The following is a 24,509-nucleotide window of genomic DNA, read 5'->3' on the forward strand; positions in this document are numbered from 1 at the left end:
TTTCCTCTAACTTACACACTCTGTATTACTTTGCTTTCCTGATAGGCTCTACACGTTTTGGGACTGTGGGATACATAATGGGAACAACCCAGAAGGCAGCCTGCAAGAAGCAAACTCCCCAAAACTGTTTTCTCTCCTACTATCCCATAATCAGCATGGCCCTTGGGGTGGCTGACGCCGTCTTCAATTGGTTACCTGTTTGATCCATTGCACACAAAAAAGTGCAATAGCCTGCAATGTTAGTAATAAGCAAGACACCAAAGCTGTGCAACTGGGTATGCTTCTGAGTAGCGTTACTACTGGTTTCCCTAGAAACACTTAAAACCACAGTTTCACTTGTGCCTTGTGCATCTGAACCAGGGGAAGAAAAAAAAAAGAGGAAGGTGATCAAATAACTCCTTCTTAAGTGGCTTTTCTTGGAATATTCTATGCAACGATGTAACTGAGGCCAAAGACAAGAAATCTATGCCCTCCTAGCCTGAGTAGACCCGAACCACCTCTCCTCCAAAATAAAATACCAGGCAGGTGGGTTTATCTGTATTTATGGTACCACAGTCGCCATCATTTCTTGGCTTACAGGACCATTACTGGTGGCAGGACCGTCAGGAAGGACCATCAGGGATCATAAAACATCCATATGGCAGCAGATTTTGGAAAGTCTCGGGGGAGCTTATGCCCCCAGTGTAAGAGCCTTTTATCTGCTGCAGACCATGTCACTGACCCTGTTTGCAAACTCACCAGCCAGAAGAGATAGCACAAGCTGCTATCTAAGCACTTTGGGCATAGAAATGTCAGCTGCTGGGCTGTTGTGCTGAAGGCGTGTGCTCAGCCAGGTGTCCTGTTCAAAATAGCAAAGAGGACCCCTCCGTTGCACCCCTGCACAGGCTAACAGCGGTGGTAGATCCACTGGCATTTGTGTGGAAAATTATCACAAAGTTCATGGTACTGTTATGTGATTTTATACTGAAAAGGGCATTTTTAGCTCCTATAGCCAATGTTGTAACAACTAAAGTTGTTCCCATTCTCTCTCATCCTGAGAGACCCCTGTCACCACAACAGACAAAACCTTTTGCTGAGTATCTGGACACTAGAAACACTTCTTATTATCCTGAGCTGAAGGCAGCAGCTAGAAGATAATGGCATGTGTCTTCAGGAGGTGGCCATTGCTAACAGAGTAGCAAAAACAGGTGAGCAGTCCTTGATTATATCAGAGTCCTGATCCTTGCTCATAACGGAGACCTGGAAACTGGGCAGGGGGTGGGGGGCAGGGACAGGGGACATATGGAGCTTGAGGTTCCTTGGGCAGAGGGCCCTGATTTGGTTTGCAGAGGCATTTCAGCAGCATTGCTCAATGCCTGACTTTCAGGGCACACCTTGGGAGGTGTCTTCGTTGGCTATACCTGCCTGCTGCAGCTGTTGGAAGAGGCGTGAGCTGCAGAGCACGGCGCTGGTGCTCGCAGTGTACGCCACACATGGATTCTCACTTATTGACTGTTCCAGGCTTCCCAAGACACTTGGCCCATCTTCCTCTCAAACAATGAGATTGCTTTACAAATCACAGTTTTTTCTGTCTTTGATTAATTTTATTTGCACATTGGGTCTTCAGGGCAAAGTTGCTTCCTCTTTCCAAACTCTTCCCTGCTACCACCATGATTCATGTGCTGTGTCAAATGCAAACGAGCTTCTTGAGCACTATATTTAATCAAGGCCTTTGATTAAAAAAAAAAAAAAAAAAAAAGGCATTAAAAAATCACAGACCATTCAGTAAAGCGGTGTAGCTTTCATCAGAGAGAGGGACTCCTCCAGCAGCATAAGGATCAGAGGCTGTGCTGGGGGTCAGCAGTGGTGGGACCTGCAGCAGCATGAAGAAGCCATCACAGCTGCTGGCAGGAGCCAGTACAATGTGCAACCCTGTCCTCAGCACCAAAGGGAGACAGTTCTCCAGTGGAAGGACTAAAAAGTTCTCCATGCTGTTATACCCATCCTTTCCCCACTGAACAAAAGAGGATCACTTCCTACATAGGAAATGATAAGCATTTTGTGAAGGAAATGTTTGCAACTACCCCAAGGATCTTAGAAATCGTGTAAGATTTGCAGACCATCTTGCACTTTTTATTTATTTATTCATTTTAAATGATGATATCAAACGTTATCCTGACCATGTCTGAGAGCCAGCCAGAACATGTGGGGTGCTCAAGCTAGTTTATGACTTTTCTTGTAGATGTGGATCTTTTCATCTTTCCTTGCCTGCTAACAGCTACCAACATCTCCACCTTTTTATTTTGATCTGCAGAAAGAAGACCTCAGGGAAGAAACGTAGAGAGTTGCCTGCATGATGGAGGACAAAGAAAAAGCCTACAGTCTCCCTTTCCTCCTCCTTTTAGGGTCCTCCTGCTTTATTCCATTTCTTTTCTCCCTTTCACACATGGCAAAGGAGAAGAAACTATTGACTGACACTTGTGGAGTCAGCGGGATCTTTCTTGTGACTTCAGTAGGTTTTGGATAATCACTTTGCGAATGTTTGTTATGGCTTTAGCAAAGGATGAGAAGGCCCAGGAAAAAGAGATTAGTTAAGAAAATCTCTCTTAATCCGTTTCAAGAGCTTGTCCTATCAGTGTGGAACCAGACCCAGCAAGTTTATTCTTTGCACAATGGTGGTACCTTCCTATCATAAAAAGAAAAAAAAAAAGAAAAAGAAAAAAAAACAACCAAAGAAGTTATGAAAGGCTCATTTCATTTGTTAACAGTAAGCGAACAAAACCACATTTGATTATTCAGGATTACTTCTGCACTAAAGCTTATGATGCAGGCACAGAGTTATCAAAACAAAAATAATGTGCGTCCAGGATGGAGTTTACCAGAGGAAGGCCAGGACAGTATGGATTAGCACAACACTTGACTATGGCTGAGGCCACCAGATGCAGATAAGTTTCTTAGTTTCTTTTTCCCCTTCTTGCCTCATCCTGGGTTTGGTCCTCAGGGGGATCAGTGTCAAGAAGGATCTCAGCAGTGACCTGCCCACCCTAACAACTCCTCCCCAAAATTACAAAGCAACTATTCTTTAACAAGTCAGAGCTCGCTACATAAAGCAGACTGCTTGTTGAGCCTGACCTGAAGACAGAGCTCGATACTTTAGCTTACACCAGGCAGAACCACCACCTTTCTGACTCTGATTTTGGTGAGACTTAGCTCTGGAAGCATCGGCAAAAATATCCCAGCCTGGCCCCTTGTCCTTGGAGTCAGGGCAGAAGCACTGTGGCAGAACAGAATGCAGCATCAAAACACAGGAAAGAAACATACTCTTGTCTTTTGCCATGGTCAAGTGCCGCTGAAAGCTTCTGTGTCCTAGACATCCTCCTGATAAACCCTGTTCTGGAAGCTGACAATCTTAGTGGAGATAATGCCATGTCTGCATCATTACATTTAATGCAGAAATAATACCCAGCTATCAATTATGGTTTGTTCTGTTACCAAATGAAACACTCTATTCATAGTTTTTCATAGCTGGAGTTCTCTCTCCTCTGCTGCAGAAATACGGAGTAAAAATAGGTGAAGGGTTTTGCCACAAAAGAAACATTGACATAAGCCATCAAGTGTTTCATTTGAGAAAGTGGTTGTATACACTATGGTTACCACTGCTACTAATGTTGACTCCTTTGAAGAGTTTTAATTTGGGTCTAAAAACATATTTGACTTGAAGCAGAGGAAAGAAAAGGACTGGGAAAAGCTTTTCTTAAACACAGAATCTGAGAACTTACAAAAGTCTATTGTTTCGAAAGATTTGTGGTTTCTGAAAACACATTGGGTTTTAGATAACTGAATCACAGCAGAATCAGGAAGAAGCCTGCGTTTCGGTACCTTTAAGAGGAAAATGGAACTGATAGACTCGTTTTCAGCACAGGCGGCATGGCACAGCTCTTTGCAAGTAGATGGGAATGGGAAGTTAGACCTTCAGAGCTAATGGCCAAGTAGAATCATTTTCAAGGGTAGTTGACTTGCCTGAACTGACCTTACTACTCTGGCATCTAAATTACATGAATTATTTCCTTGACTTTTATGTAAGGCTTTTCACACACAGCAGCTCAGGAGAAAAAAAAAGAAAGAAAGAAAAAAAAAAATGCCTAAGAAAAGATGAAGGAAAAGTCACAAGAGACAGCCTGAGAGAACCTATGCTAGACAAATTAGTTTTTCCTTGGTAGGCTGTATTTCAGATTCACAATATTCTTTCAAGTGATAGGAAGCTTTTTTTTCTACAGATGTTCAGTTTGATATTTGCACATTGGCTGTAGCCATAGTCTAATTAATTTCAGATATTTCAAAACAATGGTTTCTCATAAAGAACCATTTAGGGTCTGTGTTTCACATTTTAAACGATAATCATTGTTGAGTCAGTAACATAAAACCTGTGCTTAAAAAGTGTGTAATGAAAATTCTTCATCTCAGGACTACAATGTAGCTAGCAGGATCTTTTATTTTTCTTTTCTTTTTTTTCTTTTTTTTTTTTTTTCTTCCCTCCAACGATATTGCTTTAGGATTGAGACAAAGCCTAAACATTTTCCCTTTGTTGGGTTTTCTCACACAAATCTGAACATCTTAAAACAATGATTTGTCATGGGAGACATTTGGCAGCCCGAGTAAAGGTTTACTGTTTCTACTTTGCCTAAAATATTTACAACGAAACATCCACAGTAAATCAGACAATGTTTCGGGCCTCTGACAACTCAAGGAGGAAGTCTGTCTGGCCGATATTTTTTGGAAACCTTAGCTCTGGAGGAAGAAGGGGAGAGTTAAATAAAGTGGGATGAAAATACCCAGGGGTTGCAGAGGTCTGCTTTTCATGCTTGGTCAGTTCCTCGCTTTCCCCAGTCCTTCTCCCCCTTTTTAAAAGTCCTGAGGGTCTCCAGTGCAAACCACTCTCCCTCCTCCTGGGTTTTCTTCCCGTCCCGGGCTGGGGATGCCCAGGATGAGTTCCTCCTCCCTCCCATCCCGGCTCCACGTTTCTGGCGGGCGGCAGGAGCACACCCCGCAGAGGGAAGGGGCGGGGGGGCTGCGACCACCTTCACTATCTCCGCCCGTGCCTTTGTCTTACCAGCCCGAAAGTCTCCCCCCCTCTCCAGAAATCTCCATCCCACGGCGGACACAAACGACCCCCTAACGCTTAAAGGGGAGGGAAAACGCGGGGCGAGGGGAGGCGGGGGACACACAGCGACACTCGGCTCCTCGGCTGCCTCCGCTCTTTGTCGCCCCGCTCGGGGGGGCGGGGGCGGCTCCGCTCCCCCCGCCGGGGCTCCGCTCCCCCCGCCGGGGCTCCGCGCTGCCGGCCCCGGGCCGCGAGGCTCCGCGGGGGCGCCGGGAGCTCCGCGCCGGGGGCGAGCGGGGCCGGGCGGCGGGGAGAGCGGCGGCAGGAGGAGGAGGAGGAAAGAGGAGCGGGGGGACGGGGTCGGGGGCGTGATTGCTGCGCGCTCCGGTTTCTTCCCAGCTCCGCGAATGAGCGCCTTGGTCGTCCGGTTCCCATCAGGGCTCCGGGGTTCGGGGGGCGGGGGGGGCGAGGAGGAGAAAAGGGAGGTGGGGAAGCTCTTTTCTTTAAAAATAATCTCTTTTCTTTCCCGTCGTGAATAAAAGGACGCAAGCGAGCAGACCTGAAGCTGGGTTAGCCACGGGGTTTAACTCCTCGGTGCTTCTTGGTGGTGCCTGCAGGCAAATAGAGCAGCGCCCCACCCCCCACTCCCCCTCAAATTTCTGGCCGTACCCAGCGCCTCCCCGTCCCCAGGAGGGTTGGCCAGCTCCTCAGCTGGACCCCCAGCACGGCGGGTGCCCCAGTGGGCACGGGCAGCTGCAACTTGCCTTGTTGGGGTTGTCCCACTTGCTCCTGGGGTGGCCACAGCTCATAGCCCAGCTCTGCAGGGGAGCAGATGTCCCCACGCAGTGGCGGGCAAGCAGAGTCACCAGCTCTCCTTCCTTTGCCCGGAGCAGTTGCTCAATCTCGAGTGGCTGAGAGTGAAAAGGTGGTGGAGAAGCAAGACCAGGACTGCAGAGGTGGCTTCTGCTCTATTAAAGATCACCCATCCTGCCTGAAGCCGAGGCAGGTAGCAGAGTAAGAACAGATGGAGCTGGAAAGACGGGTGGAGGCTAGAGAGGACAGCTGAGCTACCTTCGGTTTGACCATGATGCCTGATCATTTTTGAGTTCCCCATTTGTCCTGGAGGGTGGCTTGGAGAAGGGGAAACACCCGATGCCACAGGGTATGTCCTGCCCTTCCTTTCCTGAGGCCCGGGATGGTGGCAGAAGTCCCACCACTTCATCCAGAACAGGGAATGGGCCACTGAGACTGGTGCAAAGGAAGAGATTTGTCCAGAGGGATTCCCACCATGTGCCTGGGTCCTCAGAGGGTTTCATCTGCGGCCTGAGTGGTGGCTGAGATTGTACGGGGAGAGGGAAGAGTGCCCTAAGTGTGCATCTCACATAAACCCCCGTACATCTGAGAGAGCCTTGTCTGAACAAATGTTGGGGAAATTCAGTGTTAGTTTTCTCCTTGCATCACATTATTTTACAGAGGAAGTGTCCACAGCCTCAGCAGTGAGGCTTGCCATCTAACACATGGTGAGGCAGGGAAGGACAGCCTAGCAAAGTGGGGGTTAAGCCTGACAAGCCCCTTTCCTGTGACTTTTGTGTGAATTTGCATCAGAAAGCCTAAATATGGTGCTTGTTTGAAAGCACAGTTTCGTATCTGTCAACAGTTCTGCTGCACAAGGTTTAAGGATGAAACCTACAACCCAGCATGGAGCAGGTCCAGTCTATTGCGATGGGGCATTGCCCAGGGGACACGCATGCTGTGTAGGGACAAACCCTGCAAGAAGAACTGGAGGGACTGGTGCCAGAAGGGTGGCAGTGGTAGGGAGGCTTGCTACACACTGTCTGCATTCACATGGGAGAAGGGGATCATCCCCTCTTCAATGCCCTTGCTAGGAAGTAAGCAAATGTGGATTTACCCTATTTAAGAAGGAAAGACTGACATTCTGTGCGAAGCTGAGATAAGGATTTCACAGCGGAACCAGCTCCATTCACACCCAGGCCACAGCTCGCACAAACCTGATCTGGTTTAAGCTGCCAGGTCTCCGTTTCACCCTGCTTGGCTGTCATCTCTTTTACCTCCAGCTCCTCCAACTTGGCACTGAGGGCTGTCTTTGGAAATGAGGGCTTTGGGCCGGTCTCAAACTCGCTGTCAGCATAACTCTGGGGACAGAGTAGCTGGAACAGTAACACTGAGAGGCACTGGAGGAAAACTCCTGCCTCTTCCTAGCAGTTGTACCGCGGGCTGACAAAAACATGCCCAGAGCAGTGTGAGGAGATACACCTATTTCTCCAGGCTTTTCTCTTCTGGCTCCAGGTTTACACCTTCCTGGCGTAGGGGAGATTGTGGCACACGCTTCTCTGAGAGGGAGCATGCCAGAGCTGCTGATCTTGCCAGCATTTTGTGCCTGGTTAAGGGTGCCTTAAGCATCTGCTAATTACCAAGATAGGTACATTTTAGGAAAGGAGCCGCTCGAGGAGCACAGCAGACCCTTTATTAGTTGGTGAAAGTCCCTTGTAAAAGGGTGGTTTCTGCTTATGACTTAATCTCTGAGAGGTTTGGACAGCAAGCGCAGAGTCTAATCTTAAAAAAAAAAAAAAAAAAGGGGGGGGGGGGGGGAAGAAAAGTGGCTGGAGATGCGTAAAACTAGGGTGGAGAAGCTTGGCTCAGGAGGCTGCCGATGCGAGACTGCCTGTGAATTGGCACCGGCTGGGGAAGTTTGGAACATAGCACCACTATGTTCTTTCATTGCAGCCTCCGCTGAGATCGGGGAGGCAAAAAGAAAAAAGAGATTTCGGTCCCAGTCACTTTCCCCATTTCAGCCGGCGTCGGGAGCCAGGGCGGAGGAGGTCTCTCCATTCTCTTCCCGGTTAATTGTTTAATTGGGGAACAATGCGCCTTTCGCACCCGCCTGCCCCTCTCCGGAGGGCCGGGGCCGGGCGAGCAGAGGGGCCCGTCCCGCCGCACGGGCTGCGGAGCTCCCCGGCGCTTGCGGGGCCGCTGCGGGCCGGGCGCTGCGGGGCTGGCGGGCGCGGGGGCGGGCGGCGGGGGGGCCGGGGCGCGCCGCTCCGCGGAGGCAGGCGCTGGGGGCTCTCCTGCGCCCAGCAGCTGCGGGAGCTTTGCAAATTGCAAGGAGGCTTGTGAACCCTCCTCTCCCCGAGCCAGCGCCCCTCCTCTGCAGCGCTGACGGTACAACGATATAATAATGATGGGTGGCTGAGGCTCGCATTTGAACTTGCAGGCGAGCTCCCTTTGCCCACAACTCGGTTCAGGCTCCGCAGCTCGGAGTCAGGTGCTCGCCGGCGGGGTGGGAGGGGAGACCGAGCTCTGGGAGAAGGGGAGACCCCGGAACCACCGTCTCCTTTCCAGCACTAACGAGGGGATTTACTCTTTCATGCGGCCACTGGGATCTCTGGACTAGCCTAGCCACCACGTTGTGATTTTTTGCAATCTCTGCAATACGCTACCTTTTAAGGTAACTATAACTCCTTTAATGCGGGTTGGTTTTCTGTGTTTTTTGTGTTCTTTTTTTTTCTTCTTCTTTCTTTTGCCTTCACATATGATTACCAGCAAACACCTAGTGTAAGATTTAAGACGATTGTTTTAGTGCTGGTACCTGTTAGGACAAAGAGTTGAACCGCAAATCTTGAGCGGGAGAGAATAGCGATGATTGGTGAATTTAAACAACCTGGGGTAAGTTCAACGACACGCGGGGGGAGAGGAGAAGGGATGCTCGGGGACCCACAAAAATCCCCTGGTGCAAAGAGGAGAACAAAGAAAACTGGGAAATAAAAGACTTTGGGGTGGGAGCCCTGACAGAAAGAAGTCTTTGGTACTGGTTGTTTGAATGGCCGGGAAGGTAGAGGTGCACCTTGGTGTGCGGTGGGGCTCAGGAGGGAGAAAGGAGGAAGCTGTTTCGTGAGGGTGTTAAATACACAAAGCGCCCGTCTTACAGGAGCGACAAGAATGGACCTTTCCTCCGGCCACCGGGTTTTCTTGCGCTGGGAAAAGCGTGCGCTCAGTCTTCTCCGCTCTGGTGTATTCCCCCCATCTTTTTTTTTTCTTTCTTTTTTTTTCTTTTTTTTTTTTTTTTTTCCCTCCCCTCTTTCTTTTTCCTCCCCGATGTTCCTGGAAAGCTGCTCACAGGGCAGAGCGGGGCTGAGGTACTCGGACAGCATCTCTCCAGAGGAAACGGAGAGCAGACGTCCTCTGAGCCACATTTTCATTGCTGAAAGGGGGGCGGTGGGTGAGGAGGAGGATCACAAGGTCAGTAGAGCAAAACGCCCCCTTTTACACCCACAGCCAGCTTCTTGGGGCAGGGGCACTGCCTTCCCACTCCGCTCCTGGGGATTTCGCCTTTGTTTTACAAAGAAAAAGTGAGAGCATCGTGGAAGGAATTAAGGGAGTTTCGACGGCGGGAAAAAGCGGGTGGGTGGGTGTGGGGAGGCGGCATCGGCAGAGGGTCGGGATGCCCGCGGCAGGGGATGGGACCCCGCGGGCAGCCTCCATCCGGCCCCCAGGCACCGTCCCCACACAAAGGGGCGACGGGGAGCGGGCGAGGGCCGGGGCCAGCTCTCATTGTCCCCCTTGTCACGTCCTACCCGGCCACCCCCTCTCCCTGCGGGCACTGGCTTTGGGATTAAGCCCCGATGGCTTTTCTTTTCTTTTCTTTTCTTTTTTTTTTTTTTTTTTTTAAAAAAAGAAAAGAAAAAAAAAAAAGGCATGAGTGTTGAAACGTGTTGCAGAAACCCATCCCAGGATGGAACAGTGCAAATGTCGGGTGGGTTTGGGGTCATTTTTTTTTTTTGGAGGTTTTTGGTTGGGTAACCGCAGTCCCCCGCTTTTTTTTTTTGTTTGGTTTTTTTGTGTGTGTGTTTGCTTTTTGCTCAAAGAGGCTGAGCGAAAGGGGAAGTTTCCTTCCCAAAGGGAGTGAGTAAGACTTGGAGGAGCGAGAGGGGCGCAGCGCCCGGCGGGGAGCCCTGCCCGCGGCGGCGATGCGCGCAGGCGGAGCGGACCCGGGTGCCCCCGGGACGCGCTGCCGGGCGGGGAGGGGCGGCCGGAGAGGCTGTGCCCGGGGCTCGGCTGTGGGGGTCGCCGACGGCCACGGCTCAAACGCGTCCCGAGTCCGTCGGGGGGCCCGTGGGCTGGCGGGGGAGGGGGTGGAGGCAGGCGAGGGGTGCCGGGGCCGGTGCAGGGGGGTCCCGCCGCGGGCGGGCGCGGCCCCGGCCGCTCTCGAGGAACGGGCCGGGCGCGGCGGTGGCGGCACCGCGGCGCCCCCTGGCGGCGAGCCAGGGGCCGCGTCCCTTCGGCAGTGGCTTCTTTCCCGCCAGAGGGCTCCGGTTTCCCTCAGCTCCGAGGGGAGGGGCGGGGGTGTGTGTGTGTGTAAAAAAAAAAAAAAAAAAAAAAAAAAATCATAATCATAATAAAATATTTTTTTTAATTGTCGCCGTGGCATTTCGGGCTGTTTGTCACGCTTCTGTGACCGATGCGGGAGCCGTCGCTGTCGACGGGCGCTCTGTTTGACAGCGGGGCGGGCCCGGCGCGTTTCCCGCCGCCGGCCGGGCTGAGGGCTGAGGCGGCCCGGGGGCGCCGCTCCCGGCTGGGGCGGCGGGGCGACAGGGGCACCCGTGGCCTCCCGGGCGCTCCGTGCTCACGCCGGGCGATCCCGCCAGAGGCGCTGGAGAAATGTCAGAGGAAACCCTCGCCCGTTCAGGCGGCGCGCCGGCCGGCCGGTGTGCGGAGGCCGGCGGGAACGGCGCGGCGTCGAGCCCCGCGGGCGCCATGAGCTGCATCTGTGCATGTTCCCGTTGCTGCTCCTCACGCTCGCCTCTTGCTCGGCCTCACCGTGGCGTGGGCGCCGGAGCGGGAGGGGGCCACAGCAGTCCTGGGAAGCAGGCAGGTGGGCGAGCAGGCAGACCCGGCGGGTGGCAGGAGCAGGGGGGTACCCCTGGCTCCGCAGCCGTGCGGTCCCCGTCACCTCGCTCCACCCGCTGCCTCCCATAAATTTTCCGCTGTGTCTCTGCGGAGAGCCCAGAGCCACTTCTGGCATAAATTAGCGCAGGCCTGGGAGGGATGTCCTCAGGCAGCAGCTCCTCGGCAGCTGCCAGGGCGAGGAGCGCCAGAACACGCTGTGCTCATGTCGCTTCTCCCGCCTGCGCCCGGCCTGCGCCAGCGGCTCGGCTGCCGAGGCTCCAGGGCGGGAGGGGTTCCCTGCGGCTGCGGGTGCCGGGGTGGTGGGGAAGGGGTGGTGCAGATGCCCCCGGCACCTTCTGGAGGCCTGAGGAGGACCTCTGCAAGTGATGGCGGGCTAGGCAGGCGCCACCGACGCATCAGATGCAGGCCGGGTTGGCCATGTGGCAGCACAGTGGGCTAATTAATCACATGGCAGAGAGGTGGTGAAACCGGTGAAGTTAATGAGGCAGCACTTAATGGTGAGGTTGATACATGTCAGCAATTAACAGTCAGATGGGATAAAAGGATCAAAGGACCGCAAAAGCAAAAGGAGAGGACTGTGTGCGTTTGGGGAAGGATAGCAGCCGTGGAGGTTTGAGGCAGAGCTTGGGAGGCGGACAAGGGGTGTGCTACACCTGGGATGGGTCATTTCTAGCGTGCTGGGGTTTCACAGAGAGCTCTGTAATTTACTGTTTTATCCATTAGTAGGAGCAGCAACCCCAATTCACTTCTACAGAGCCGTGTTCTGCTAGGGTTTGTGTCACACCCCACCCCCACACACACCACACCCCCGCCTTTTTTTTTAAATTTTATTTTTTTAATGTGAACATGACTTCCAGTATGGAGGCAAGGAGGGTCAGTGGGCAGATGCTGCTTTTTAAATGTTTAAAGAATGTGTCCAGCTTTCATAATACAGCTGTAAATCATGCACTGAATCAATCTCAGTGTGACTGGAGTAGCTGCAGCCTTTAAAGACGGTGTCACCTCTATGAAAGTAGCTAATTTCTCAGTGTCCCAACTTCAGAGAAACTGGGACTAGCTCTTGGATGGTAGATTTTAGTGTGTGACACATCAGGACAATTCTCTGTCTTTCTTAACCTGCAGTTTAAAACTGAGAGAGAGACGTGATGTTCTCCCATCTGGTTAAATTAAAATAGCATTGGTGTGAGATCAAGCTTACACTGTAAACTAAACATGAGCTGGAATCTGATCAGAACTGACTGCAGCTATGAGTTTTTTTACTGTGGTAAGGGAAGGTAGTGGTGCCTGCAAAAACAGGAGCCTTGCTCTCCCCACAGAGAGAACCTCTGCTGCTAGTTTTTAAAGATGTGGAGTTAGTCAAGGACTTGGCATCTTTGGGTTAAAAGATGCTGCGCTCAGGGTTGCTTCCAGTTTAAAAATTTAGTCCAAATGACTACTGTAGATCGGTCTGCCTGTAGTAGCTCCTAATAGAATGGCTCAGTGCAGTTGGAAACTAGCCAGCAGGCAACCCGAGTTTGGTCACGTTAAGTGAGGTACTTTTTTTAACAGAAGGAAGGTGGAAATTAAACACTTACTCAAATCTTGCAGTCCTGAGTTGGCAGGATTTTCTTACTGTGTCCATAGTATTATGGCTTTCTCTAAGTGTAGAGACACCAAGGGACGGTGGTGGGGGGAAAGGCTCCTGGAAAAAGGTATGGTTAAGAAGGATTTTGGCTGATTACGGTGGACTTAGGGGCAGTATGGCAGCCAGCCAGCAGAGGCTTTTGTAAACTGTAAAGTGCGAGAATGGGAAATACAAACTGGTTTTAGAGCAGGGATTTTGCTCAAGAAGGCTACAAGGGAGCACAGTCAGCTGCAGCTTCTGCCAGCAAACAGGGAGGAGGCAGGAGCAGCCACATCTGATAGCAGTGGCCTGGGAGTGCGGGCAACACTGAACAGGCATCAGGGTGCTAGGTGTAAGCAGCAGCCTCTGCCTTCCCTGTGGCTTTTAAAGGAGGATTGCTGGTACCAGGTCTGCAGAACTCTGCTTTCTCCTAAACTAGGCTGCCCTGGGGGGCTGATCGAGGCACTGCCATTGCGATCTGCATGCTGTTGTTTTGGGAGTAGGGTAATTGCACGTTTAATTCTGGCAGCTGTAGTGGAACAGCACTCGGTAACCCAGGAGTGTTTATGGGAGCCCACCAAGGACTGGAGTGCGAAAACCCTTGTGCATGGAGGGTTGCATGGGAATCATGCTTGTGAGCCTAAGTGCTGAAAACCAGACCCTTCCCCCAATATTTTTCATTGCTTGAGTAAGCACCTTGGGTTAGAGGGGACTTAAGAGAAAAAAAAAACGGTTGAGAGATGATTTTCTGAGAGTTGGGTGGGGGTTTTTGGCAGGTGTCTCATATTAAGCTCCACTCTCAAACTGCAGTTTTTTTGAGCTATCCAAACTCTTAGTGCAGCAGGTGTAATTCTTGCACTACTCGGCAAAAGGCTAAGTAGCCATCACAGCCATGAGTGCGCTCTTCTGTACCTATGGTGGGGTTCAGCAGTCACTGGATATCTTGAAAATTATCCTTCCACAGTTGTCTTTCTGTTTTCATATTTCATTGTGGGTGTATGTATTGTTCAGTGACTGGAAGCTGAAGCTGTGGGTTTTTTTCATCGATAAGATTTCTCAAATTGCATTTGTAATGCAGTCACCAACACATTATTGGAGGATCAGTGCTCTGTGCTTGTGCACAAAGCGGAGAGGAAAGGGAAGATGAGGTCCCCCCTGCACTCTGGACTTGTGGTGCAGGGCAGAAGCTCATATTCAGAGCTCTCGCCAGCTCTGAGCATAGGAGCAGGGTTTGTTTTCTTACCAAATGTGGAAGCGGTTACACCACCTCTTGTCACGGCAGTATTGCAATGAGCTGCTGAGGGCAACGGGCCTCCTGTTGGCTTGCGCCAAGTATTCAGGTACTCCTGGTCAGGGCCGGTGCAGTGGAGCAGGTGGTGGTTGCAATGTGCAACTAACCCCATTTAGGTGCAGCATGCTTGTCTTCCAGAGAAAAGAAAATCTTTTATTGTTTTTCTTGGCAAATTTCTTTAAGTCCATTGTTTCTAGTCCCAAATGCTGAGGTTGCCTTCTGGGGGAGAAGGGAGATAAATCGTATGGGTAAACATGGAAGGCTAAACTTGTAAACAGTTTGTTCTAGATTTTTGTTTAGCTGTTGATGAAGCCGGTGTGTGACACATGGGAAACACATGGGGACAAAACATCACAAAAGGAGGTCTGGAGGTGCTCTGCTTTCACAGAGTCCAGAGCTTTCACATTGTCTTGCAGCTAGGCCCAACATTCACCACCTTTGATGGTGAAGTCTGTCAGTTGTCTTGTGTTCTCTTCAGAGTGCTCGTGTTACTGAGGAACTAGTCTGCAGTGGTTTTGGTGCTTGAGGCTTCCAGCAGTTTCAGGGTAGAACGTTGCTTGAAGGACCTTCTAGTGTATGCACATATGTAGGCTCAGCATGACCTGTCATTTTTTCAAAATGTTGTGTAATAATGAGGATCATTTAAGTGTTTAAGCAAACACATGACTTTTTCAGAGCTGGTCCATTGCATTAAAAGAACTTGGATGTCTGCAGCTCTTACCTTGTGCAACCTCCTCACTCATAATAACCTTCTACAGAGGATTACTAGGGCATACCTAGTATGACAGGACACATTACAGATTTTTAAAGTTAGTTATTAAATAAGCACTTTTGTTTTCTCCATGTACAGCTTGGCATGTGGAGGTGTAGGGAGAGGTAAAGCTGGCTGGATGGTGTTGGGGTATGTGTTACGAGTCTTCAGAAAAAGTTTTATGGCATATAGGGCTCGAACTGAATGAAGTCAAAGAAGTCCCAGTTCTTGTTTGGGGCCCAGTCATAAAAAGTGTGAATTCCATGAAGTTAATATTGCAAAATAAGTGATATCACATTATACACTCAGCTCTATTGAACGGCTGAAGCAGAGATGGGGCGTCTTTGGCAGTGTGCAGTCAGCTCTACAGAAAGCAGCTGTATTCTTTCCTCCACGCCCTGGGAATAGATTGCTGCATTTGTTTCCCAGTGCAACCAGCTAGCTCTGGCCATCCATGTATAGGGAATGAAAACCTTTTGGGTTTTCAGCCCTTTTGGGTGGGAATTTTTAACTTGCTGCTGTTATGGTAGAGCTTGCCTCATTGGAAGGGCTTGGTTTGAGATGTTTTGCACCTTTTCTGAACTGTTCAGCCACTGCAGGATAGATGCCAATTCACACAGACTCATGCGAAGTTTCAGCTGCAGCTGTAAGCTGTGGAGAAAACTTTCCCGAGACTGAACACATCACCAGTAGTTTTCTGAAGGTCTTTCTCTGTGTGTCTTGCTATTATGTTCAGTATAATTTGTGGAGGTTTTTGAATGTATGAGTTAGTTTTAACCCTAAAGCATTATGTAAGTACTAAAGAACTAAAATGCTAACGTAAAAAATGCCAAAATATCTATGTGCGATACAAGTTCCATAGTTATAACAAAGATCTGTATCTATCAAATCTCTGTTTCACTGTTCCTTAAAGCAGTTCAACCGTAATCTCTCTTGGACAGGAAAAAACTATCAATTCAGGTTACTTGCCCAAGTAAAGAACCCAAGAAGCATATTTTGACAGCAATATCAGGAAACTCGGGATTTTGTGGTAAAAGTTTTTCAGCAGCAGTTTTTGACCAAGTGTGGCTGAAAATTATTTCTTATGTAGACTAGGTAGTACATATGTGTAACTATATGGAAGAGGGACTATTTATAAACCCTTTATATGAGTCAACATTTATGGGACTTGTAATGCTTTTGTTAGTGTACTTTTGAAATTTTTAGGACATTTACAGATTCAACATGTGTACCTAAGAATTGGAGTAAAAATGAAGATATACTATTATGAACATGCAATATATTTTTATGTGCATACAATATATGTGGAGAACTTTTCAGCTGTTAAAAGGTGGAGCCTGTAAAGGAGGTGAGAAGCAAACCCAAAGGGAATTGACATGTCTGAGTATCACTCTGGGCTCAATAACCTGAAGCTCATTACGAATCTGTATTGGATAGGGACACATTGTCATTATAACAAATTTCCACTGTAAAGTACTATGTGGAGAAATCGTGAAAGCAGGAAGTCATCTGGCAACCTGCTTGCAGATGGGAAGGATCATAGTGTGGGTGTGACTCACCATCAAAATTCACGAGAAGTTTGTCATGGGAGCTCCTTCTGACATTAGCTGGGTTGTTAGCTGTTGCTAAATGACAAGGTCGTTTGTGTTATGGACATAAAATTATCCAGAGGTTGGATCTGAACTGGCAACACCACACCAGGGAAAAGTCATCGGATTATACTCACATACTGCTACCACTGTATGGGAATAAAGTTAAAACAGTAAATAAAATAGCTGAAGATCAATATAGTAAGAATTATTTGCTGGCCTGCTGAGCATCTTTTTTAAGTAGATATTCTTCAATGACAAATATTGATATACTGGGTTACAACACTTGATAAGGACACAATGCAATACTAACTACTTACTCCTTTGTTCTTTATTTGTAGGTCAAGATGTTGTTAAGTATAAAAAGTGTCTTATGGATGTGCTCTACATTAGTTATAACATATATGCTACCTAAAGGTAAGTCTGTTATACATAGAATCGTTTACTAAAATTCATTTTAATGCTCCAATCAGTAGAGTGTTTCCCAGGACCTGGGACACAACCCAGACTCAGGAGATTCGGTTTCTGGTCTTGCCGCTGCCACTCATTTTGCTGCACTGTGTAACTGACTTTGTTTATGTGTTCTCATCACATTACTGATATATACAGGAAATTCTTACTGAGGGGGCATGTTTTTGACAAGGTTTACATGCCTCTCTGATGTCTCCTGAGGTTTGTAACTGCCATTACAATAATTCAGGTAATAATAAAGAAAGTGCCATAGAATTACATTGTGTAAAGCAAAATAGATTGCCTTCTCCAAATATTCAAGAATGCATTTTAATCCTTTAACCTGTGCTTCTGAAATGTTGGTCCTGTTGGCCCGGTATGTCTCGCACCTTCATTTTCTGCAATCCACAAAGGAGCTCCTTGCAGTAGATGAGGTAAGGGCTGACCGGGGGGCTAATTTTAGTGGAAGGCAGACACCTTCCATGGGGGCTTCAGCCTGGTGCCATGGAGGGAGCAGTGATGGTGCTGGTGGCATAGGAACAGGAGGAGCAGGTTCCTGGGATGCACCTAGCCAGGCTGCAGAAGTGGTGAATGAAAAGGGGGAGTTTTGGGGCTATAGGAGTACTGGTTTGGCATGCCTCCCAATCAGATCCCAATGCATGGACTCACATATGTCATGCCACCGCAGCCTTTTGAGTCTATAGGTCACAGCTTGCACCCTCTCTGTATTCAGGGTGAAAGGTGCCACGTGCAAGTGGCATACAGGGGAAACCAGTAGCCCAGTTTCTGCTTTGCCCTGTGATCTATCACAGAGCAGCTGGGGACATGCCTCTGGAGCGGGCAGTCTGGCTGCCAGCCCCGTACTGGGGTGGGGCAAGGCTGCCATGAGCTAATTTGGTGGCAGGTCCCTTGGCTGCTGGGATCTGGAGCAAGGACACATTAAGGCAGCTGCAGGTCTTCAGTTTGGGTGGGAAGGAGGAGCCCTTACTACTTCTCTTGGTGATTACATGCTAACACTAGAGCATGTACTCATGTGTTGCCATGGCTATTTGAAAGTTTGAGTCAAGTCTTTAGAAAGGACAGGGTTCTCTCACCTGCTACAGACTCACAAAATTCACATAATAGTTTTCCCAAGCCTCAGAGCAAGATTTTCCTTGATTTTTTTTTTTTTTTCCTTTTCTTTCCAGGAACTCCTCAGATTGATTTTAGCCTTTGGGAAAGTCAGATATACTCATTTTTTCCCCCCAACTTGAACACTGTTGCTAGCTAAGTCTTCAGGTAGTCCTGTAAGATAATGGAATAGACCATTGTGCTTAGTGAAGCCAACTAACAAAAAACGTTTGGTTTTTTTTTTCTCAAGCTGGTTGGGAGCACACTCCTTTACCATTTCCTACCATCGCTTCCTCCTTAAAGCTGGTTCTGGTTTTGTTTTTCCATTCTTCATTAAACATAAAACAACCCAGGATGACTGGGCTTGTCCTCAGGGACAATAGAGTCAAAGCTTCAGGCAAGGGGCAAGTCACTAAAACTGAGCTTCCATTTTCTTTTTCCTGGAGAGCTGAGACTGATTTGGTTATTAAAGGTTAAGTTTTTTTTTTCTCCACCCATTTTTTTACTTAGTAAAATGTTTGTAGATGTAGACTGGTGTATGAATCTCAGATCCACAGCTGACATTTAATAATTTGTTTGTATGAAGCTTTTGGAGAGGCAAAGTAAGCGATTGTCAGGAGAGGTCTTGGACTTGCAACGTAAATCTACATGGTGAACTTGGAAACTTTTATTTGATAAGTTACTTATACTTAAAGGGGGCTTATAAGAAAGATGGAGAGAGACTTTTTACCAGAGCAGGACAAGGGGCAACAGTATTAAACTGGAAAAGTTTAGATGGGACACAAGGAAGAACTTTTTTAGAGTAAGGGTGGTGAGACACTGGAACAGGTCACCCAGAGAAGCTGTGGGTATCTCCTCCCTGGAAGTGCTCTAAGTCAGGTTGGATGAGGCTTTCAGCAACTTGATATGGTGAAAGATGTCCCTACCCTTGGCAGCAGGGTTGGACTAGCTGATCTTTGAAGGTCCCTTCCAAACCAAACCACTCTGTGGTTCCAAGTTGCAGCCTTCTTTGAGGCAGAAACGTCTGCTTTAAGGTATAGGAAAAGGAAGAGCTGCTAGCAATAACCATTCAGCTTCAAAATGGTAGTATATCATGCACATGAGAAGAGGTCTAAAGTTAAGATTTTACCTGAAAATCAACCTTGGGATGGAGAACATGTAAGGAGGTAGAATAAGTAAGGCAAAGGAATCTGACAACACATTTAAAACCAATGTTTCTGTTATGACATATTGAAAGTCCCTTCATATTTACTTAGGGCATAGTTCCATGGTCAGTCTAATCACACATACATTTTAGCACTGAAGGGCATAGTCCTGCCCCTTTTCCATCCCCTGGTGCTAGTTTTTATGCTTTCCTTTGTGCTGACACTTACATTTATGTGGGTATATGGCCAGCTGAATCAGGTGAACGACTTGTTTGAAAGAGCATGTAGCATTTCTTGCAGGTTATTTTTCCACTGGGTCAGAACTGTGATCTGACTCACTGCCTTGCACAAATGCTAGTGCTGGCAGAATTCAGGGATTGGGAGTGCATCACTGGGAGTGGGGAGGAGTAGGATGGATCCTCTGAGTGGCTGGGATGAATCCTTTAGGATGGCACCTTTAGGTGTCTTCTGACTTACTCCACCTTTTCTCACCTCTTAAATGGCTATGTTTTCCCCAGAGCAGAATTTTTAGTACTTAAGCAAATTCCATATGAACATCCTGGTAAGGGCTCCTCATGAAGATAGGCCAGGTTCTGACCGGTCCTTATTTGCCTGAATCTTTTGGAAGAAGTTCAGAAACACCCTCATCTTCCTACAATACCCTGTGAACTTTGTGTATTTTATGTCTGAAGGGGAGGGGCCATACTTTTGCCATAGAGAGTCCTAAAGATATTTGAAGTATGGCCATGGTGAAGAAGGCAAAGATTTAAAACTTTTTTTTTTTTTCCATTAATTGATCCAATAGAGTTTGTGGGATCAACTCATATCCTTCTGTTTTGTAGAAATGTCAAGACTGTTTTTGAGGACAAGTGTTACAAGGTTATAGACAACCTTTACAAGTACATAAGTTTCTTTTCTTTGAAAAAATACGTGAAGAATAAAAATATATCTGCATTTGGAAGAGTTAGACATATTAAGTTTCAACTTTTTTCCTTTCAAGTTCTGAATTTGAATATAAAATTGCAGCCTTGAAATCTTTAATGAAACACAAATTCCCATGCTCCCAGTGCCACAATTAATTGGATCACTCCATGTAGTCACTTTAATATGATGCATAGCAATATTTCCTTTAAAGACCTTTCAGGCAAAATTGATCTGAAAGTTTAACATTTTTCTTTCAAGGGTCATATGAGAAATTTGTCAATATCAGCAGTTATTTTAAAAGTGTAAATCCTGGAGTTGTGAGTCTTAATGTTAAGCCATAACACAACTGAAGCTTAATTTAGAACACAGCAAGTTATAAGCATGCAAAGTTTAATGCGTTCACTGCTATCCATTATTCCCATCTTTGTTTTCTTTTCCACTCATTTTTGTGAACAGTCACATTCATAAATACCTAGCATGTTTGCATGGCATGCTTATTAGATTTTATGTAGCAACAAAAGTATTTTTCCTTTGAGAGCAGATTGAGAATGGTCTCGCATGGCTTCTTTGAGACTTTAAATTATCAGAAGATGTGTGTCAGGAAGGCAGCAGAAATTACTGTGTAAGCTTCTGGGGTCACGGGAATGCCCCTCTGCGAGACCTTTGCTGTTTTCTCTGGTACATGTGAAGGATTAATGACAGAAGTTCAAGAGCAAGGTTTATGCCTACGGCTCGTGTGGCATTTACTAACTTTGAGCTAGCTGGTGTTAGGGTTTGCCGTTTACAGGCTGGGCCTTATGATTATGATAAGTGTTGGAGTTTATCTTACCCATTTTAAGTGACTATTTGTCCTGCCATGAGTGAGTATGCTTTTGTGAAAGCTTTGTAATCCAGAAGACATTTGAAACCCCCCAGATTGCTGTGTGTGATACATTTTTTCGCAGAATCACAAAATGGTTGGGGTTGGGAGGGACCTCTGGAGATTATCTAGTCCAACCTCCTACTGAAGTAGATTCACCTAGAGCAGGGTTTTGAATGTCTCCAGAGAAGGAGGCTCCACAGCCTCTCTGGGCAGCCTGTGCCAGTGCTTGGTCACCCTCAGAGTAAAAAAATTTTTCCTCCTCATATTGACATGGAACTTCCTGGGTTGCAGTTTGTGCCCATTGCCCCTTGTCCTGTCACTGGGCACCGCTGAAAAGAGCCTGGCCCTGTCCTCTTGACACTTGCTCTTGAAGACATTCATAGACATTGATGAGATCCCCTCTCGGTCTCCTCCAGGCTACACAGGCCCAGCTCTCTCAGCCCGTCCTCGTAAGGGAGATGCTCTGGCCCCTCATCAGCTTCGTAGCTTCTGCTGGACCCTCTCCAGCAGTTTCATGTCTCTGGTGAACTGGGCAGCCCGGCACTGGGCACACACTCCAGATGCGGCCCCACCAGGGCGGAGCAGAGGGGGAGGGTCACCTCCCTCCACCTGCTGGCCCCGCTCCTCCTCGTGCCCCCCAGGATCCCACTGGCCACCTTGGCCACACGGGCACACTGCTGGCTCATGGGCAACTTGCTGCCCACCAGCACTCCCGGGTCCTGCTCTGCAGAGCTGCCCCCCAGCAGGTCACCCCCAGCCTGTGCTGGTGCACGGGGCTGTCCCTCCCCAGGTGCAGGACCCTACACTTGCCCCTGTTGAACATCATGAGGTTCCTCCCCACCCAACTCTCCAGTCCGCCCAGGTCTCGCTGAACAGCAGCGCAGGCTCCTGGTGTGTCAGCTGCTCCTCCAGTTCTGTGTCATCAGGAACCTGCTGAGGGTGCCTCTGTCCCTTCACCCAGGTCACCGATGGGCAAGTTGAACAGGGCTGGACCCAGCACTGACCCCTCCAGCCAGGCTCTGTGCTGCTGGTCACAGCCCTCGGAGCTCTGCCGTTCAGCCAGCTCAACCCACCTCAGTGTCCACTTGTGTATCTGACATGTCGTGAGCTTACCTATGAGGCTGTCGTGGGAGACAGTATCAAAAGCCTTGCTGAGGTCAAGATAGACAACATCCACCTCATCTACCCAGCCAGTCTTTCCATCATAGAAGGCTATCAGGTTGGTCAGGCATTTCCCCTTGGTGAATCCATGTTGATAACTCCTGATGATCTTCTTTTCCTCCACATGCTTAAGAGACGACCCCCAGGATGCACTGATCCATGACCTTTCTGTTTTCTGTTCTGACAGCTTTCCTATATTCCTACCAAGTGGCCTGTCCCTTCTTCCATATTCTGTAAGCTTCCTTCTTGTGTTTGACGTTTGCCAGGAGCTCCTTTGTCATTCATGCAGGCCTCCTTCCCCCTTTGCTTGATTTCTTACTCATAAGGTTGGATCTGTCTTGAGCTTGGAGGAAGTGATGCTCACATATCAGCCAGTCTCAGAGCTCCCTACCTTCTAGAGCCCTGACCTATGGGATTCCTCCAAGTAAGTCCTTGAAGAGGCCAAAGTTAGCCCTCCTGAAGTCCGGGGTTGCAATCGGATTTATTGCCCTGCTTCCTCCACACAGGGTCCTGAACTCCACCATCTCACGGTCACTGCAGCAAAGGTGCCCCCACCCTTCACACCCCCAATCCATCCTTCCCTGGTTTTGAGTGCAAGGTCCAGGAGCACACCTTGCCTCGTTGGCTCCTCCACAACCTGTATCAAGAAGTTATCACCATGCTCTGCGGGAGCCTCGTTGGCTGTGTATGCCCAGCTGTATTGGCTTTCCAGCAGGTGTCAGGGTGGTTGAAGTCCTGCATGAGAACCATGTGATCAGGAGGCTACATCCACTTATCTCTGGAAGGCTTCATCGACTTCCTGATCAGGTGGCCTGTAGCAAACACCACGACAGTGTCACCCATGCTGGCCTGCCCCTTAATCCTTACCCGTAAGCTCGCGATTTGTTCTGCATCCACCGCCAGGCAGAGCTCGATACAGCCCGGTTGCCCACTCCAATGAAGAGCAACTCCACCACCTCTCCTTGCTGGCCTGTCTTTCCTAAAAAGTACGTAGCCATCCATGACAGCATTCCAGTCATGCCAGCTATCCCACCATGTCTCTGTAACTGCAATGAGATCATGGCCCTGTGACCACACACAGACCTCTTAATTCTTCCCGTTTGCTCCCCATGCTGTGTGCATCAGTGTACGGGCGTTTCAGAGAGGCAGTTGAGCACGCAGGTTTTCCAGGAGGGGCACAAGAGGGTCCACCATAGCCATGCACACCCTTGAGGTGGCTGGCCATCTGGTACTCATCTTGGGAGACAGCTAAGGTAGATTATATCGCTGCTCTGGTTGGCCTGGCTTATTCTTTAGTTGGTTGCAATGGCATCGGCGTTGCCACTTTGGACCCCATCCCCTGAGTCCATCAGTTTAAAGCCCAGTTCACCAAGCTGGCCAGCCTGCTGCCGAAGCTTCCCTTGCCTCTTCTAGGCAGACAGATCCCATCCCTTCCAAACAGGCTATAGTCAGAGAATATACTAAACATCAGTTTATCTGATCACATTTATGTTCTGTAGGTGCTATAAAATGCATGTGTGCCTGCCTATGATGTCTGCATATGTTACGTTGAGTTCTGCAGCTGAGACATACATTTGTGTGGCTTCCTGTGAGTTCCTTGCAGAATATGAAAGTAGTTAGTTCTTCATCACTCTGTGCCTCCTTCTCTTATTCTGCTTGCTCAGACCACAAATCACCTGGCAAAGAACTCAGTGAGTGTTTTTATTGGGTCTCAGTCTGTTACCTCTGATGTCAGTTTCATGCAAGTTTAAGTGGTGCATTAATTTTAATTTATCATTATCTTCATTAAAATATTTATAGTTAATGAAAAGACTTCTGTTGGGCTCAGTGTTAGTAGCCAGTTTAACAGAACACATTGATCCTTTCTGTTGCTGCTGGTAGGCAGGGCAGTATACCATATGCCTAAGCAGGTTGTTGATGAACTAAAAAATGGTATTCAGGGGTTTTTTGTCTCATAAATTTGGCTTAAAAGACATAGAATCTTTTCTTCTTTGAGCATGTGGTTTTTGTCTGCATACTCAGTAGCAACATTCTGTTCCCTTGAGCTTAATTACGTAGCAAAATTGCTCTAAGCAGTGTCACTTCATGTAGGGCATTCTTTTCAGACTTCTTGTCCATTATGACCCATTGGTCTGATAGTTATGGTTAATGTAATACAAAAGAGCAGGATTTTGTCCTTTTTTATTTCCTCTTTAAATTTCTATTTTAAGAATTTTATAACATTTAAAACAAACAAACAAAAAAGTAGAAATTCTAGGGAAAGAGGCTTTGTTCTTAAGCAAGAAGTTCTTCTGTAGTTTGCCTCCCACATCAAAAGAAAGATATCAAGCTATGTGTCATTGCTAGGATAAGCTGACTTTGCAGCTGAAATCGTGGACTGGGAGGACCTAAGGTGGTTTTGATGGGGGAAAAAAAGCATGAAAAGGCAAATTGGAATTTTACTTTTTTTAAGGAAGTGTGTGCCACATGTCATCAACTGCATGATAAACCAATACAAATGCATAGCCGTAGTTTTAGGTTTGGAGAAAATAAGACAGTAATAAGTTATGGCAAAATCCTATGCAGTAAGTTAGAGTTGTCTTCTGTCAGGACATCTCATGGGAGAAGTTTTCATTATA

At 48.1% G+C, this 24,509-nt stretch overlaps 1 protein-coding gene across 1 annotated transcript in view; it reads left to right on the top strand.

The window, feature by feature from the left end:
* Positions 1-8,391: 8,391 nt before the first annotated feature.
* VCAN (versican) overlaps positions 8,392-24,509 on the top strand; it is a 116,753-nt gene continuing 100,635 nt past the window's right edge. Inside the window, exons 1-2 of the mRNA XM_040580720.1 lie at positions 8,392-8,546; positions 16,581-16,656. Coding sequence (XP_040436654.1) covers positions 16,587-16,656 — 70 coding nt within the window. The 5' untranslated portion in view covers positions 8,392-8,546; positions 16,581-16,586. The remainder of the gene's footprint in view (positions 8,547-16,580; positions 16,657-24,509) is intronic.

The sequence above is a fragment of the Falco naumanni genome, chromosome Z, assembly GCF_017639655.2.
Source record: "Falco naumanni isolate bFalNau1 chromosome Z, bFalNau1.pat, whole genome shotgun sequence".
Classification (NCBI taxonomy): Eukaryota; Metazoa; Chordata; class Aves; order Falconiformes; family Falconidae; genus Falco; species Falco naumanni.